We start from the raw sequence: 19,410 nt of genomic DNA, 5'->3' as shown, positions 1-19,410 counted from the left end.
TGATTCGTCTTCTGAGAATGAGAAGACAACTACCAGGTCTGATGACATTCCTGAAGAGTTGCAACATAAAGGAGACCTACAAGCTAATAAGCCCCTAATGAGATACACAAAGAGAAGGTGACTTTAGCAAGTTCTTATTCTAGTGAAGCTCTTAAATGGAAAATTTAAAAAAAGTGAGAAGGTCCTCCCGTTTATCAAAAGTAAGATACGAACGTGTGTACTTTTTTAGACAAAGGGTCTGCTACAAATCATGTGAGCCTAAACCTACAGGAAAACAAAGTCAATTAAGACAGTGACAGCTCAGACAACATTATCTTTACAAAATAAATATAATTCTATCTACAGAAAGGGTGGAGATGCTTTTAAGTGGCCTTCTTAGTTAATTCTAGAAGTCACTGTGAAAGACAAAAAGTCTTAACGTGCAGCTTTCAAAATATCATGCAGATCATTAAGGGTACTCTATTGTCTGAAGCAGACTTAGGAAAAAATAACTTTTCTAATTATATCTTCCATGTCTTCTATCCTTCATGAACAGCGAAAGAGAAGGGAAGAAAACGGGTCTACATATGATTTGATAATCAGAATCAGCAGATTATTTCATGTTTCTTAGTACAAAATGATATACTGGGGGAAAAAATTCCACCAAATCAATACAGAAGTCCTCCTTTCTGGAAAGGCTGCAGCTTCTGTGGGAGTGCTGAACCACCAGATGAGGGGATTTTGACAACACTGGCACATGGGGAGGGTGCTAATGATATTACTTGTGCATGCTGAAAGCCATTCAGTACTGAGGACACTGCAAATCACTAAGGGAAGATAAAAACGAGTAATTTTCATTCCAATTCCAACTCATCCCAAACTTGTGGACGGATGTTATAGTTTGTCTCTAAAGAGCTACTGTGCCCAAAAAGGAGTTACCTGCTGGAAGTACTTGTCGCAGTTGATGTATTCCTTATCGTGAGAGTCCTGCAGCTTGTTAGTTTTGATGTACTGCCAGAGTGCCTGGATGATGGCCGAGCGCGTCTGCGTGTGGATCCCCAGCAGCCGCGCCAGCCGGGGGTCCAGCTTGAACTGGGGGGGCTGGAACGGGAACAGAAGGAGGGGGCAGTGGAGAGGAAAGCAGACAGACACACAGGTATGAAGTTTCAGTATTAATTCTCAGGGCACTCTGTTTCTTGGGAGAAGCACCCCATTCAATGGCAGAGATTGAAAAAACACAAGTTTGTATTTCTGTATCCTACTGCTGATGCTCTGGAAGAAGGAAGGGGGACACTTGTGTGCCATGCACACAGACTTACCTGTAGCATATGCTTTAAATAATAACAACTTGCACAAAGACTCAGGAAAGAATTCTCCTTTTCAACATTGATGCATAATTTTACTGTAAGGAGTGGGAGAAGAAATAGAACAGCCCTTCCTCTGAACTACTGGAGGTTAACTACAGAGGGAGAAGGAAGTCATGATGATGCTTCCACTGTTGTAATGACTGCTCAGCCACCTCACATCAACAAACTGTCTTGGAACTCTGTTTTTTCAGGCATGTTCCCACCATTCTGGTGCATACCAGAACATTTACCCAACCACAACCAGTCAACAGAATATATTTCTTCTTCTCACCTCTGTGATACAACTCAACTACCCTGGTCTGCAGCCCTAGTAATACAAATTCCCTGGATAATTTGGAATTACACAGCTGGTTCAGGTACCACCGAACTAGCAAAAGCCACTCCTTTGAATTTTTTTAAAGAACCACACATGTAACTCGTGTTCAACTTATCTGATTATTCTCTAAGAAGCCAGAGGAGGAAATGCATATTCTTTCTGCAGGTGAGCAATAAAAATACTAATTATCATAGTGCCAAGACCTATTATTTTGCTAGACTATATGAGAAGCTCACTTGATGTGCTCCCTTTAAATTTTAAGTAATGTATCAGTTGGGTATCATTCTAACTTCAGTGGACCACGTGACATTCTGAGCCCAAGCATATTGTTTTTTGATGTGTGTGACAGGATGAATTTGCTCTGTTGCACCGTGTCCCAGTGGCTGCACTGACCTGGTAGTCCAACATGAGGAGTAACGTGCATCGCACACTGACATCCCCAGGTCTCTTCACCTGGAATCCGTCCGTTTCCTGGGTCGTGGGAGTTCTGTGCCACTGACAAAGGGAGAAACAAGACCATCAGCCTTGTTTTCACTGATGCCCATGGAGGTGCATCTTGCACAGCACATCGTGCCAGAATAAGACAAGTACAAGCCTTCTGAAGATCTGGCAATTTAAAAAAGAAACCCAACAACAACAAAACCAAACCACAACAACCTCCCCCTCAAATCATTTCAATTCAGCTTTAGTGCAGAATCTGTTCTGCTGTTATGCTTTACTTGATAGGAAAAATGTGCATGATTTTTTCATCTTTTCACACATTCTGTTCCAGATGTGCACTACATCACTACTACATCTATGTTTTCAGAATAGATTCTGTTAGCAAACATTCTTAAGAAGAATGGAATTTTGAAAACTTTGAAAATACCTTAAATGAGATAACAAATACAAGGTCACCTAAACAAGGGAGACAACAGGCACCTGGGTGCTTATGTGTGCCACTATCACGTGTGTATGCGAAGTGTGCACAACCCTCTCACCTCCACAAGATGGTTGTCAGGTCCATAAAGATCTTTGTCCAGTTCTATAACCAAACTCTTAAAAAAAGACGAAAACTTCCGTTTCTGTTTGCTGAGCTGTACAAGCAGAAGAACCAGATATGTTTAAGGCTATGTGTATTAGCTTGTGTCCTAGGCTTCCTTCTCAGCCCCTCTCTTTGTCTTGAACATTAAATCTCATGTAGACCACAAGTGCAGTCACTCTAATTGAGTTTTCCCTCTGACAAACACAGGATAAGATGCAAAAATCTCAACAGTGGTGGAACAATAAAATCGAACGGCTTTAAAATGAAAGAAGGTAGGTTTAGACTGGTCATTTTTTACTCAGAGGCCCTGGCACAGCCCAGAGAAGCTGTGACTGCCCCACCCCTGGAAGTGTCCAAGGTCAGGCTGGACAGGGCTTGGAGCAACCTGGGATAGTGGAAGGTGTCCTTGCCCATGGCAGGGGGTGGCACTGGGTGGTCTTGAAGGTCCCTTCCAACCCAAACCATTCTATGATCCTAAGGCCGCTGTATACCTTTCATTTTAACAGCCTGGGGTTTCTTAATGAATGCTAATTTCTTGGTCTGATTTATCAGATAACAGTAAATTTTACAGATTGATCATACACTGGGTAAAACTGTTTCCTTTTACATTTTGTCTTTCCATTTAATTATCAGTATTCACTGTTTACTCCACAGTTCATACTGTCTACATTAAAAACTGGAAGGTTTATAAGCACATAATCTGACTTTCCATAGAATATAGTCTAAGGGATTCCAATTTATTTCTTTGTATTTAATGAAGATAATATTTTATTAAAAATGCCAGTAATTGAAAAGATATTTTGTTCCAATAAAGAATCTCTTTTTTTTGTTAAAACATATGCTCTAATTTCTAAACTGAATTTGTCTAACTTCAATTCCCAGATGTTGCACTTTGTCACCACTTCATCCTCCAGGAAGATTCTGATTCTGATTCATGTACAGTTACCTCTAGACAGCCGAAAGCCTTGCCCTCTCCACGCATGCAAGTTCTTAATCTGTTTAGCCTGTAAATACTCAGCTTGCAAAGTCTATTCAAATAGGTGACACCTTTATTAGGAAAGTCCAGCCTTCCCCAAGGAAAGCTAAATCCATCACTGATGTTTCTGAGGACTTCATAATGATAAAACATTTCTCCCATCCTTGCTCTCACCATCCATACATCATGTTGTTCTCCCTAGGAATATGAAGTACTGCCTTCTCCTTGTTATCCTGCTCTTCACAAGATGCAATGCCTGCTGTAGGCCTGACTTTTCATACCTCTTGTGACCTGAACCCTGCCATCTCTTTTAAGGGAATCATCTCAGCCCTCTTCTCTCCACCTCCCCCTACCTGTCCTGTCCTTAAGTCTGTTTCCCTTCCCGCTGCTCTCCCCAACATTCCCATTAGGGCCTTATCCCTCTCTCCGGTTGGACATGGTGCCTTCCCAGCAGCAACAAGCCAGTGCTGCCATTAAGAGATGTCTCTGCTGGTGTCCCCAGCACCCCGCAGGACAATCTCTAGAGCCCTGCCAGCCCCAGGTAAGCACAGGTCAGTCATACGTCATCCAGGAGCTTCCCCTCCACGCGCAGCTCCCACGAAGCGATGCTGCCGTCGGAGTCCTCGGCATCCGACTTGGCAGGGTTGAATGTGTTGGAGATGTAAAGCCTCAGTTTCCGCTTTTGCTGTTGCACATACAGAGAAAAAAAAAAGGACAATTCCAGTTAAAGTCCAAGACCTAAGGAAGCCACAGGAAAGGTGACAGTCACACATTTAGTAGAGAATCTACATGTTTAGTACAGTTGCAGCAGGTTATACTAGAATATAGGATTCGGTTACATGTAAGAAAATATACTGAAAAGCTGAATCTGAAACTTCCTTTCTTGGCTATACAAACGTACTGAAATTCGCTGTAAGTGGAGGAAGACAGGAGGTTGCAGGGCCAAGCCCAAGAGGCAATACATCCTCTACTTCTGGATTAGATATTTGAGAAATTGTTGTAAGAAAAGCATGATTTGATGTCCTTCCCGGCTGGAAGGTCCTAGCTGGACCTACCCACATTGCTAAAACTCATCTGCAAACCTCTTGCAACATGAATGCCTTTCAAAGCTGAATCAGTTCAGATTTGTAAATGACAGTCACAAATACAGCTCATGCTGCAAACCATCTGCCCTGCACATTTCTGCCCATCTGCATTCTACAATCACGCAGCATCTGGTAACAGTCCTCCTGCAGACACACCTGAACACAGGGACACACCCCCTCTTGTTGCCTTACCCTTCTCTTTAACTTCCTTCACCTTCAGCAAAGGTTTCAGCTCCACCCTGCTGTGAGACCTGAGTGGAGGAAGGCACCACACTTCACTCCTAACCCAGGCGCTCAAGTCTGTGAGAGATACAATCATGCCTGTTGCCATTTTTACAGGCTACCTGAGGTTTCCAATCACTGTGGTGGCTTTTGGCTGCGTCATTTCTCAGCACTTTTCCTCCCATGCACCACATGGAAAACCCAGCCATTAAGTCTGATGCACAGATTCCAGACAAGATATTGCCAAAAATTACTCTGGGACTCTAATCTCCAATATTTATTTATAATACAATGACAAAAAGGCTACAGTTGTCAAGTTAACACAGAGAAAACAACCTCCATACAATATAAGAAAGGAGTAGTCTTGTAAAGCTTTCACACACACATAGGAGAGAAGGAAGTTACAGACAGCACGTTATAGAGCATAATCTGTCATGGAGGAATGGGAAAGGAAGAGATTTATGGCTGAAGAGGAACAAGAAAATGACTACATTTTGCCAAATCTGGAGAACACAGTGACAGGAAGGTTTGACAGAAAGAGAGTGTCAGTTGTATGCACTGACAGGGAACAGGATCTTCCAAAGTGCCATGAGTCCAGAAAATGACAGGTCGGCACAGGTAAAAACAGGCAGAGAGGTAGAAAAACATTCCTGGGAATCTATATTCCTTCTCCATCCTTTCCCGTGGGATTTCTGTTGCTAAACTGCTCTTTCATAATACCTATTCTTTTTAATGACCCAGAATCTCTGTTTGGTGTGGTAGACTTGTGAAGGACTTCACATTTCTAAATTCACAACTCTTCAAATTATCTTGGCCATTTTATGAACCATTCCTAAATTTTATCCCCACCTGGATTACTTGCAGAACTGTACCTCTTCATAAACAACATTTTTACTTAATAGTTCCTCATAGATACTCTATTAATATTTCAGGTTTATATTGCTCATTCCATTTCCTCTTCTTTCAATTTCCAAAGACATTATCTCCATTCTCCCATTGCCCTGGAAACTCCTTCTTTCCTCATATCTCCCAATATCCAGTTCCTATCTGGAACTGTTTCCTCAGAAGTCTGACATTTCATCACCAAGATAATCCTCTGCAATAACATCCTTATTCAAATCTGAGTATTTTAGATGTCTCCCTTTCTCCTGCTGTCCAGGCTCTACCTGCCTTGTACAGTCCACCTAAAACCAAGTTAGTAACAACGTCCAGCTCCATGGAGAGTGTCCATGGCAGAACTGGAATATGGAGGCGTCTCTCACCCAGAGCAGCAGCAAACAGATATGTCAAAATTTGTAGAAGAAACAAAATTAGTTAGGTAACTAATGGAAAAAAAATGAACAAACCCTTGAAAATATCCAACCCAAAGCAGAAAAATCAGTGACTTGGTAGACTACACAAGTATCATGAATACTAAAAGGAGCTAGACAATATTTACTGAGTTCAAAACTGCACCGACAGGTGAAAAACACATGTAGACAGTTCTATGAAAACTTCAACAACAAACAAACAACCAACAAAGAAAGTGAAACACATGTTATAGAGGAATAAAATGGAAAACAATATGCACAATAGTCTATAAAATCCACTATAGCAGTTTATTTGGTAGTTGTATCCTGTACTTTCTCAGGAGAGAATGAGGAGGTCTATAAGAACGAGCCAATGTGGGTGGTAAGAACAAGCTAGGTGCACTACAAAAAATCTTCCTCTACAGTGACTGGGAGAACTGAATTTTTTACCTAAGAAAACAAACCATTAATGAACCTGAAAGACATATTTAAAACATAGACTGATTAAAGAAGGAGATCAGGTGTTTGCATTTTCCTCATCTCACAACGCAAAAAGCAGAACACACAAAATTACGTCAGAAATGTTTCAGAAAAAGTGCAAATCCGAGAGCAATTCCTCAGTCATCTTAAAACCTGAAAGCAGGGAAAGAATCTCAATTCACAGAAGCAGGGAGAGAGACACTGTGATGGCAGTCTGATCCTACTACTCGTTTTTAAACTAAAAACAGAGAACCTGGAAATGGATCATTCGGTCTGAGAAACTGCAACTATACACAGGTCTGGTAAACTCAACATCCCACACCAGTCCCCGGTGGAAGAGTGACAGTCCCTGGATGACAGTCTCCAGTTTGCAGTCCTGCATATTCCCTACATCGCCTACCTCAGACAAATTCAAATTTTCCCCAGGATTATAACCCCAGTTTGGGAATCACTATTTTAAGGCAAATACTTCAAAATTACAAGAGCTGTGTTAAGAGATGGAAATGCAGGGATAACTTTCATTGCTGTTACTAATGCTCCAACTATAATAAAATGAAAATACTTAACATCAGAACAACCCAAATTTATCTAGACTTAGCTCTAGTTTGACACATCTTGACTTTCACAACTGCTACATGCTAGGGCTATTTATACATGAATTTGAAAAACATCTGTTTGATCATTCTCTAGATGTAAAGTAACTGAGTAACTGATATTTAAAATGTATTTGCTGAACCCTAGGTGGAGACAGAATTTTCTGTCTACAGTTTCTATAGTGTTGTGTCTCTTATACTGTTCCCTACTCCAGATCCTGAATATCTCCATTACACAGCTTATGGCTGGGACCTCATGTACCTGTTACTTCCCTAATTAAAGACTTTGCCACAGACTAAACAGATTTATGAATGCAAGTCCAAGTCTCCAATCATTTTTAAACACATCCAGCTTCCTGGCTAGTTTAAAATAATGTTCTGCCCATATCGAGAAGCTACAACAAATTACTCCTTCTGAGAGTCCAGTTTAGTATATACAACACTTTGTGACAATGAACTTGTGATTTAAGCCGTCCACATTTCAGTTTCCTGTCTATCTAGGTATGTTAATGGAACTTGTTTCTTTTTTTCTGTTTCAATATATCAATTGGAAAAACATAAGGAGTTAAAGCATTCTATGTCTTCTCAGATACCTGTACAGTGACAAACACAACAGAATCTTGATCTTAGTTGGGCTGACACCCATCACCCTGGTACAAACAAGAATGTCAGCTTGACCTCACTGCAGATATATGGCTGCAAAACCCTTTGTACTACAGGATTTACTAGATGAACGACTATGAGCACCCTATACAGTCAAAAGAACTCAAATTTAAGGTTTGAAAAGAAATTCTTCACAATGAGAGTGGACAAACATCATAACAGATTGCCTGAGGAGGCTGTGAAACTTCCATCCTTATGGATTTTCAAAACTCAACAAGGCCTTGAACAACCCTATTTTGAGCAGGAGGTTGAACTAGATAGCTTCCACAGTTTCTTCCTACCTAAACTTTTACATGATTCCATTGAACAGACTCAAAAAACTTAGCAAAAGACCATTTCAGTGGGATATTATGAAGAGTGATGTGCTGGACTTGATCTAATGGAAACTGCAGAAAATGTCATCCATTCTCTTTCTGACATGAATAATCCTTTTACAGGATATGTGTACATTTTTGCAGGATCTTTAACAATTTTTCTGTAAGTAATTCTTCCCATCATATGTTCAGTTATTCCACAAGTTCAGCTTTTGACCGAATTAGAATTGGAAATTTAATACATCTCTTCAGCACACCCCTCTAATCTCTTATTTTCTTGTTTTTAATCATTCTGATACAAAATTTCAAAATCAGTGTTTATTTATCCCTAAGCTATTATTCCCCTTCTTAAAGGCTTTCAGAAGCCAGAGCTGGCAATAACCACAGAATTTTCTCTACCACTTTTCCATGCATGCTGATCCCCAGCTGCTGAATCTTAGGAGCTTCGTCTGACCCACTCCAAAACATTCCTGTAACAGGACTTTTATTGAAAAGATCATTTCACCATTTAATACAAGAACTCAACACAATCCACAAATTTTTCCCAACATACCTTCATCGGCCTCTTCAGCGCTTCCTGAATATCCACTCGCTTCCGCATAATGGTCTGGTCCAGCTTGCGCTCAAAGGCCAAGAGATCCATGTAGGCCTGGGACTCAGGAACCAGCTCCCGGATCTGAGAAGGAAGCAAGGAATATCCAAGCACTGGAAGCACAAATCTGCCATGTTCCAGAGCAGCAATCCTGACCCATTCCATGCCCTCGGACAGATGTGCCCAGGGCTGTTCTCCCTCCAGCAGTTCCCAGACAGTGAGGCAGGTCTCAGGGGCATGGGACAAGCACAGGCTGAAGAGTGGGAGCACAGAACTGAAGCTAATGGATTCTGGAAGACCCCAGCTAGATTCACAAGGCCTGAACCGTAGCTGCTTTTTTTCAAGTGAGGCTTAGCTACCAGCAGCCCAGGAGCCACTGCTGTCAGCAATCCAAAGTCCAGTAAATTTGTCCTGTTCAAACTAAAAGAGTGCTGCATCTCTCCAGACTAAAAAAGAGGGGATGTTCATCTGATGTTTCAAAAACAAGTGTTACCCATTGTAAGTAAAAACTGGCACGCAGGATGCCAGCCTTTGCCAGCTCATCTTCCTGGCTGAGCTGGAATTGACCTTCATACCAAAGTTTCCACATGACCAGCTATCAGGTGTCAACCTACGATCCTGCCAACTTTTATTGATATTTTAATACATTAGCTAAACTACGTTAGTTCTATTGACAAATATCCTTTTTATTTTCTGTTTGATGGAGAAGTCAGTAGAGAAGGGAATATGAAGTAGGCTGGAAGGAAGACCTCATGATCTGAACTTAGAAATGGGCAAGTATACCCTTAAATGAAAAAGTTCGTTCTTGATTTGGAATACCTCCTGCAGGCAAACCATATAAGAAAAGAACTGTAAATAATTAAAATAAATCTATGGGACTGCCTTGTCTATTTCTATAATACTCACCCTAGTTGTCACCTATATAACTAATATATTTATATTTTTAAATAATACATTTAACTGTTATAATACTCCTATAGGAATTAAAAGTCAGTTGGTATTCCTGTTTTGCTTTAGAATCAGAAGTCTACGGTTTAAATTTGGTGTAAGACACAAACACCTACGTGAGAGACACCAGGCATACATCTGTTCACTGTGTTCTGCAAGGACATGAGAACTCCTGAACGAGCTCATCCCAACAGTCATCTCTTCTAGCATTGCATCTCTGACAGTAGTTGGAAGTTGCTGCCTTTAAGTACCCACAACAGCTCGAGGCTCAGCATTTCAGAACCTCACCAGGCAGGGAGGGAGGAACTACCTCCTTTTGCTCATTTGGAACCTGCCACCAATGAGCTGCATTTGATGCCATCCCCGTGCACAGCTGGGGCAGCAGTGGTCAGGTATTCCCTAGGCACCTTCTCCATACCTCTTACAGTTTTTTGTCATCCCTTTCTATTAAGAAAATTATTAAATTTTCTTTTCCAGCCTGAAGATGAACAACTGCTCCCTGCTGTATTTAGACTGATTAAGACTATCAAATAAATGTCTCTTCCAACCTACTCTATTTGTTTGTTTTGAGATACTAGAACACCTGCTCTGTTTACAGCAAGACTGACACTTTGGAGAAACCTAAACCACAGAGCCAAAAACTTTGTTCAGCTTTAACTGAACCATTATATTTCTAACTGCTCATATGCTTTCTCAAAGTGTTAGTATTAGCAGAGTAATAAAGGAACACGAACATTTTTAAGAGCAAAGCACAAAGAGCAAGCATTACCCTGGAAACATCAAGGAGTTGCCAGATAGCTTGCAAAGGACAGCAGTGCTTCCTCCCAGCGAGTACAAACCTCTGGACCCAACAAAATACCCTGGTGCTTTTATCCTGTCCCACACTGATGAAAAGATTCCTCAGTTCCTTGCCTGAGGAAATTAATTGTGGTGTACAGCAGTCAATTACAAATTCAGGACTGAGAAAAGAGTCTCAGACCTTTAACACTGAGTTCCATCAGAGTCAGTTCATGACTCCCCAGTCTCATGGTGATGCAGGGAGAGGCCTACACAGCCTTTAGGATACAGGCTATACCACACAGGTGATACAACCTTCCCAGCTGGTTTGCAGGGTACTAGAGCCAGGATCTAAGGAGATTTCTAGTAAGTGTGTAGAAACAGCAGTAATCTTCAATAAATATTTCTATTCCACACCTTTACATCTTTTACCACATGAAAGTGAAATGGTATTTCCTATTCCATTCCTATAACCAAACTGCATTTAAATATTATAAGACGTTAAAAAGCACAAACACTTCAAAATCAGCCAAAGACAATACTGCATATAATTCCTTGAACTGCAAATGGCCACAGGTTGGAGAGCATTTGAGAGAAGAATTGTACTTGCTGTGTTTGTACCCTTCTCTAGGGATGTGTTGTGGTCACAGCAAAGACAGGATTTTAGGCTAGACCAAAGACTCACTCAGGCCAGTTTTGGCAGCTCTTACAGTCCTTTGGTTTCTCACTCTACTATTGGAATAATCTTTTAGAGGCATGATAATGTTCCCATTTCATATCCTTTCCCAATTTCCCCTCAGGAAAATCAAAGGGGAGCCCCAGCAGTATCAGATCACAATGAAGAACTTTCTTAGGTTTTGGTATACCTTAGCTCCAAAAGATAAGGGTACTCTTACACTCCCAGCCAGTAGTACATAATTAATTTTCAGTTTTCTTCACAGGCAACTGAACCCCAGTTATCTGGGTGGTCCTTCTTCTTGCATGGTTTGCCCTAAACGAAAAGTTCATAGCTCCATGAAAGTCTCCACTCTTTTTCTACTACAGTTCTAACTACAAATGTGTTAAGAATATTTCAACATTTGAATTCTCTATTCTTGCCTTCATCTATTTGAAAAAAACTCCAGAAAGCACCTATTAACAGCATCTCACTGGCCAAGGTTTTGAAGTATGTCTTATCTTAGAATTACAGAGATAACTGGAAGAGATTACTAATAACATTAGTAAGATAGTGTCTTTCTAGATGTTGGGGTTATTTTTTTTCTTATTGTGAAAATACAAATGTTTCAAACTTTTAAAAATTAGTAAGAACAGATTATTATTAAATTATGCACTTTTATCCTTGATTTCCAAAAGTTTATTTTTATTGATGGTGTCAAAGGAATGGCAGACTTGCAAGTGGGGGCACTGAGGAGAGTGTGGAGGGAATGACATGATGGAAGAGGCTTTCACGATTTCCTTGGAGAAGCAGCACAATGTGGGGGCCCCACCACACCTGTCTGTAAAACAGATGCACAAGGCTTGCAAGACAGAAGCAGAAACTAGGGAACAGCTGCACCACTACAAATTCTGGGATATGAACAACATCATGGGATAGCTTCTACAGCTGCCACAGTACAACAGCTGGAAGGCAATGACAGCAGGCTGCAGGCCAGGGAAGACAAGAAGAAAGCTTCTGCAAGTGGATCAGTAACAGAAGGAAGGCTCAGGAAAACCCAGGTGTGGGTCTGGTTCTGCCCCTCGTGTCCAAAGCCCCGGAGGAGGCCGTGGCACTGTGTGCTGTCTCTGGCTCAGTCCTGGCCTCAGCCCTCCCAGGGCCCTGAGCCCAGGGCAGTCAGGGCAGCAGGGCTGCTCAGAGGGACCCTGACAGGCTGCAGGAACAGGATGGCAGCTTAACACAGTAAAGGCAAAGTTCTGCTCCTGCCATCAGAACCTGAAAAGAATGTAAGACCCTTCAGAAAAGGCTTCTTCTGAGTTCGCTGACTGAGCTGCAACACTGACCACGTGCAGTGGAAAGCCCAGTAAAGCAATTTATCTATACAGGTGGGTACTGGTGACACCACAGCTGCCGATGACAGTGACCCAAACTCACTGCAGGCAAGTTAACAAAGTCATCTGCATGAACAGCAGCAAATAGCCAAAGATGCCAGGTATAAAGAATAGGAATGGTGCTGGGGCTTTTATAATGTAACCTGAATGTAAGAAGCAGAATCTGCAAGTGACACAGGATGGAGAAATCAGGAAAAAAAGAAGAGCACAGGATATGGATCCATACCATGGCAAACTGGGAGAAAGAAAACAATACAAATTATTAAAGGTAGTTGTACAATCAAAAAAAAAATAGAGGTAAAGCCCAGAGAAGCTGTGGCTGCCCCAACCCTGGAAGTGTTCAGGGCATGTCTGGATGGGGTTTGGAGCAACCTGGTCTATGGAAGGTGTCCCTGGCCACGGCAGGAGGTGGAATGGGATGAGGTTTAAAGTCCCTTCCAACCCAAACCATTCTGTGATTCTATGATTCTATGGCATAGCTACAGCATGGCGACTCTCACTGCTTCCCAGGGAAATCTTAAAAGGATTTAGGAATAGTAGGGGAGAAAACAATAGCCCAGAATAACACTGTAGCCTAACGGGTCAGTGCAGTTCCAAATACATGAGCAAAAACACCTGGAGCAAGATTAAGGATTTTACAATTACTGCCATGCTTGGCAATACATTAATCACCAAAAGAACCCTAGAGTCATAAATGAAGAAATCTACTGACAAACTCAAGAAAACTCCACAAAATTCTGAGAAAAGCTATTGAGAATATTAGGAGACAGGAAAACATCCTCTATAATACAAAGTTCCATAAAGCAATCAATTGCTTCTCTTATGAGCATGTATCTACCTATACAGAAAGAAAAAGTAGTTTCTTTGCCTATCAAAGTGACAACATAATGATCCTGAAATTGTTTAAGTTTAGTTCAGAAGTAAGGTGAAAATTCTTAGGAGTGAGTGTAGCCAAATACTGAAAAATATTGACAATGACTGCAGGGAATATTTCATCGGTAGTGATTTTCAATACTCTAAGGTCTGTCTTGTATACCAAAAGCAAAACAAAGTAGCAGTAAGTTCTCATGATAGGGTTGGACTTCAGATTGTCTAGTTGTACGACGCTAAAAATAAACTAGTACTTTTTTTTTCTCCCAGGAGATCAAATATGTGCTTCTTCTTTTCAGAGTCTTCATAAGAAGGCTTGCCACTCTCTAGTAAAATAAAAAGACCTCTTAATACAACTATTAGGAGCTGATATACAACTATGCAGACCATAAAGAACAGACAGAATACTGATAGGAACTGACAGGAAAAAATCAGTCAGTGATAGAAAATCTGAGTTTAAGTTGGAGACAGAGGTTTTCTTGAGCTGCACTCATTGCCCCTGACAGATCCAAGACCAGAGGTGCAAGGAGGAACAGATGTGACATTTTACATTTCTGCACAGGACAAAGCCATCTCCCACATTCACAACACTACATGGACAGATTACAGAATAGATCTCCAACATTCTCCTACTGCAAACAGATTAGCTCTTGATTCCTGCCTGTTGAAAAAAAACTTAGAGTAATCATTTCTGCAGCTTCTGCCATCAGAAAACAGAGAATCTGGAAAGTGCATTTTTGCCATAGACAGTTTTCTAGAGGAGGTTGTTTAGGTTTTCCTTTGCATCCTGAGGTGAAGTATGGATACCAGCAAACCTAAGGAATAGGCCTCTGTCAGTCTCACTGACCTCCAGCATGACTGCATTATCAAACCTTTCCTGCTGACTGAGTATAAACCGTTCTGCCACAAATGTCACATAGTAAGATATTGAATTCTGAAGGAATTTGAGCTTCTTCAAGTGGAGACCTGACAGGAGCCCTGCTGGCTACTAAAGAAGTCTATCTGCAGCTCAGCCTTCCTTGATCTCCCCAAGTCTCTGGTGTTAAGGCAGCCTCTGCTTCTTTGCTAGTCAAGACATATCAGAAGCCCCCATCACAGTGCCCTCCAACAGCAGGCAAGACCAAGGGCACCCACATCCTGGGACCAATCCCTTTGAGCCTCTGGAATTACGCTGATGAATAGTCCTCAAACACACAAAGGATTCATTGAATACCTGGCAAAGCCATGATTTGTGTAGACAACTGTTTTAGCCCCAGTAATCACAAAATAATTTGGATCCAAAGGACCTCTGCAAGTCATGCAGGCCAACTGTTGCACAAAACAGGTTCAAATCACATCAGCTTGCTCAGGACCTTGTCCAGCCAGGCTCTGAATACCTCCAAGGATGGACACCCCACAGCATCTTTTGGCAGCCTGTTCCCATGTTTTGATACCACCATACGTTTGTTTTGTCGGAGGTTTTTTTAAAGTGGTCCCTTATAGGGAGTCAACTGCCCATGTTGCAGCATGTTTCTGCTGCCTCTCATCCTATTGTCATGCACCTCCAAGGTCTCAGAAAAAAGCCCAATAAATAAAATTGGACCTAGGAAGGAACAACAGGAGCTGCATTCTTCACTGCCTGAGCAGGATAAACAAAACAGTTTCAGCAATTTGCTTTTTTTAAAAAAAAATCACTAATAAACAGAGATTTGGCAGCTCCTTTAGAATTAAGCTACCACAGAATTTCCATCTTTGAGAGTTGTTGGATTTCATAAAGTTCTTGTTGGTTCATTCCCCCAGCTGGTCCACAAGCACATTGACCAGTTTCCCCACCCAGTGATTTGGTGTCATCCGCAGATTTTCTAAGCAAGCACTGCACTGCCTCCTCCAGTGACAACCATGTGGACTGACCAGCTGACAGGACAGATCCCTGCAGCACTCTGATGTCACTGTCTTCCTGGATGAATGCAACCATCAGCCACTGCACTCTAAGCCCCATCACCAAACCAGATGGTTGTCAGACCATCTAGACCAAAATGTCCCAGCCTGGATACAAGACCATTATGTGTGAGAGAGTGGCCTTGCAAGGACATGGGCCAGTTCCCTCAGCTCCCTCAGCTGCAGCCTGCTGGGTACCATCGAGTTGTACAAATCAAGTTTTCTCAAGAAATACGTGGCTCAAACCCTGTCCACTGTCAGCTGCTCCTCTTGGATGTGTTCACTGATCACAAGGTGTTGGAGACATCGTTAGTGCAGACTGAGACAAAGAAGGCTTTGAGTGCTTCAGACTTACTGTCTCTGTTGTCACTGTGTCACCTGGCCCACTCAGCATGGGCACACGTTCTCCTTGGTTAGCCTTTATTACTAACATAACAGTAGAAGCTTTTCTTGTCCTTGATGTCCCTTGAAGATCTCAACTACAGCTGAGCTTTGACCTTGCCAGTACCATTCCCTATATATCCACACAACATTTCTAAACTCCTCCTTTGTAGCTTGTCCTGCTTCCACCTCTCCTACGTTACCTTTTGATGTTGGGACCACCACTGTGAGTTCCCTGTGCTGGGATCCTCATAAATCTGCTCATTTTCCTGCATTTCAACACAGGCTGCTCTTAAACATCCTTAAAGACCTGCCAGCTGCCCCAGGCCACTTTGCCCTTCCAAGCTGCTTCCCAAGGCATGACACCTACTTATTCAATTTCCTGAATACGCCAAACTCTGCTTGTCTGAAGTCCAGGGTCCTTCCTCATTCCCTGCAAGATCTTGATCTTCATTATTTCACAGTTGCTACATCCAAGGCTACCACTGATTATCACATTCCCAACCATTTCTTTCTTATGAGTGAATGGCAGATCCAGGTGTTCTTCACCTCTGGTTGGCTCAGGTGGAGAAAGAGGTGCACAACAGCCATGCAGTGACCAAAGCAGAACAGGACAGCTATTATGGCATGGGATCTGTGCAGAGAACCCCACATGGTGGTCAGTGAACAGCAGCAGCAGAAGTTGACTAAATATTTGTGTAAAGGAAAACGAAGTAGAGAGGATGAAAGGGGAGGACAGCTGTACAAAAACCTGTCAGCACAACTAGAGTAAAAGTCCTCACAGGAATTTGGGCCCCAGTGAGAAGAACAGCGGCCAATACTGAGAGATGCCCTGCCACCGAAGGAGGAGCAGTTTGCTGTTTCAAAGTTGCACTCCACTCAGCAAGTTCAACAGCAAAAGCAGAGACACGCAGCTCTAGAGCCAGAAGGGTTCTCAGCTTAGCTTCTTGCATTAGAAAGGGCAGGCAAGGAAGCTGAAGAAACAGAACAGTGAATCACAGTCACAGTTCCTGGGAAAAAATGTCATGACTCCGAATGAAGAGAAGTAATGAGAAGGCAAGGCCTGGAGAAAGAAGAGGAGCAATCTGAGGTGCAGTCATGTTTCCCTACAGACAGCCTGTGGCCTGAGGTCAAAACTGAGGCTCAACTGCTAGACTTGGGTCACAAAGGCCACATCGGCTCCACGGATTTAGGTCCCCAGCTATGAATGAAGACACCTGTGAACTGCTCAAAAACTGAATGAGGGTTTCAGTGACATGAGAACATGGGAAGGATCCAGAGGTGAGGAAAACGGGGTGGGAAACAGCCTGCTGCACAGAACTGGAGTTAATGTTGAATACACTATAAAAAATACTAGGCCTTGTTTCCTCACAGTATGTCAGCCTGGGCTTCACCAAGTCTTTGTGGTCATTAAAGCTGCATTTTAGACAAAAGAGATGCAGTTGATACAATCGACTTGCATTTAAGTAAAGCATTTTACATACAGTCATAAAGGGACCCACTGCTTAAGACTGAAAAAAGGGGATTACAACAAGAACTATATATGGTAAAGAACTGGGATAGGAAAAAAGTATTAAGCAGGAAGTACCTCATGGACCACTTCTGAAACTGATTTTATTTAAATGCATTCATTAATAGTTCCTGTGCCAAAAGGAGAAATATGCTAACAAACCTTAATAGTGACAAATTTGGGTGGCACTGTCATCACAAGGCAGAGGACAGTACAGAGAAGGTAAGGAAGCTCAGAACTCTACAATGGAAATGGGATGAAATATAGCATTACAAAGCACAGGATCATGTTCCCCAGAGTCTAATTCCTGCTCTAATATGGGAATTCATCAGTTGCAAATAATAGAAAGCAGAAATACTTGTGAGTCAATCACAGAACGACCACTGGTAATACTAGTAATCTGTAATACTATGTATAGTTCTGATTTCTCGAGAAGTAGATTTAAAAAGGTTTGAAATAGATGAATTTAACTTGGAATAGATAAAGAACTGCAAGGATTTTTCAGGATTTCAAGGATTTTTACTTGTCAAGCTAAAAGACTTGCCTTGCCTAGCAAAACAGAAAAAAAAGCAAGCTGCCAGATCTAAGTAAGTCAGAAGTAAGGAACCTAACTGGTCTCGAGGTGGCAATTGTGTCATGGCTTCCATAACAGAGGGAACCAGACTGGATGTGCCAGGAGGTCCCATGCAGTTCCATAATCCAGTTTTCCTATGTGTAATAGTTTGCTGGGTTAAATTTTTCACACTATTAGATTCCTGCAAAATTAAATCCTTCTCAGATAGCTGACCTGTAGCAGCTGAGTGACCCTACTGATCAGTGATATGCTCCAGCACTATGGCACAGGCTTGACCAGAGAGCTTGGAAATCCAGCAGTGGGTTATCTGTGCCAACTGCCTGAGTCACTACCACAAGCGAGGAACACTGAGAACTCATCTCCTTTTCCACTACTACATAAGGGTGGTTTTAAAGAGTAAAGTGTATTTAATATCTTCCTCTCTCCCCTGTGCAGTTCCCAGAAAACATAAGCAAGAGTCTGCAAAAAGTCAGTGGGTAACAGATGCTGACTGGCTGGAAAACACTGCAGAAGTAGTTCCAGAAAGTTGGAAGTTTTACCCTGTGTTTCACACACATTCCACAGTGACCAGTGCAAATCCTCCACTTGACAGGACAGGATTTCCCCATCCCACAGACAGTGAGAGTAAGGGGTTTCTGCCACACTGACTAGCAGTAACAGAGAACCTTAACCCAGACAGAGCATCACATCATTGACACCAGCACTGCAGCTGCACTGATAAAAACCCCACTGCAGACAGACCTCTAGCAATCTGGGTTGCCTTTATCACTCCATCAGTTAAAACTACGGGCTGACACCAACAAAGGTACTGAGAGGCAAGAAGACTTGGTGACAGCATGGTTCTGAAAGCACCTGTAGAGATCTTCAACATACCAAAATAAGGCTCTACCTATGAAAGAATTATTATGGACTTGACAAACACAGGCACTGGTCTTCTGTTGCCAGAAAAGTTTGGTTACCTCTGTTATGAGACCTTTCCATCTTATAAAGGCACCAGACAAAAAACCAAACAAACAAAATAAAACACCTCCACAACCAGCCAACCGAAAAACTCAAAACAATAAAATAAAAAGTGCCTTGAAATGGATGTATATTTCCAGGGACAGCCTCACCATCCAGCATGTATCATTGTCTGTGAAAACAGTTTGTGTGGGACAGACAAAACCGACAGTACAAAACACTTAGCTTTCATTATAAGAAAGTACAGACCCCCAGCAGAGCAGGAATGAGGCTTCAACACAAATACCAGGGAGGCTGCAAGCAGTTCAAAGGTCTGGGTTTAATGGTAGCCTGGTCCTTTCAAGCCTGCAGCATGATAGAGATCTCACGGCTGACCTAAGAGAGGCTTTGCTTTCAGAAGATGGCAGGAATGACAAGAGAAGAAGTAATAACATGACACCAGTAGTACCAAAGTGGGCTCACCTCCTCTGGTGGCTGGTAGAAGGCACCTGTGAAACAGGAACAGAAGAGACTCTGGAGCCTGTCAG

The 19,410-nt window shown here is 42.1% G+C and overlaps 1 protein-coding gene across 4 annotated transcripts in view; it reads right to left on the bottom strand.

Moving 5' to 3' along the window:
- SMARCD3 (SWI/SNF related, matrix associated, actin dependent regulator of chromatin, subfamily d, member 3) overlaps positions 1-19,410 on the bottom strand; it is a 71,732-nt gene that overhangs the window by 11,889 nt on the left and 40,433 nt on the right. For all 4 annotated transcript variants that reach the window (XM_027705831.1, XM_027705830.1, XM_027705832.1 and 1 more), the window contains 5 exons: positions 8,862-8,984; positions 4,225-4,347; positions 2,643-2,738; positions 2,056-2,157; positions 919-1,080 (listed from right to left, as the gene is read on the bottom strand). In XM_027705831.1, the coding sequence (XP_027561632.1) occupies positions 919-1,080; positions 2,056-2,157; positions 2,643-2,738; positions 4,225-4,347; positions 8,862-8,984 (606 nt within the window). The remainder of the gene's footprint in view (positions 1-918; positions 1,081-2,055; positions 2,158-2,642; positions 2,739-4,224; positions 4,348-8,861; positions 8,985-19,410) is intronic.

This window comes from Neopelma chrysocephalum, unplaced genomic scaffold, assembly GCF_003984885.1.
Source record: "Neopelma chrysocephalum unplaced genomic scaffold, ASM398488v2 Primary Assembly neopelma1_357, whole genome shotgun sequence".
Taxonomy (NCBI): Eukaryota; Metazoa; Chordata; class Aves; order Passeriformes; family Pipridae; genus Neopelma; species Neopelma chrysocephalum.
Note: the sequence above shows the minus strand (reverse complement) of the source record. Positions and strands in the feature narration are given on the sequence as shown.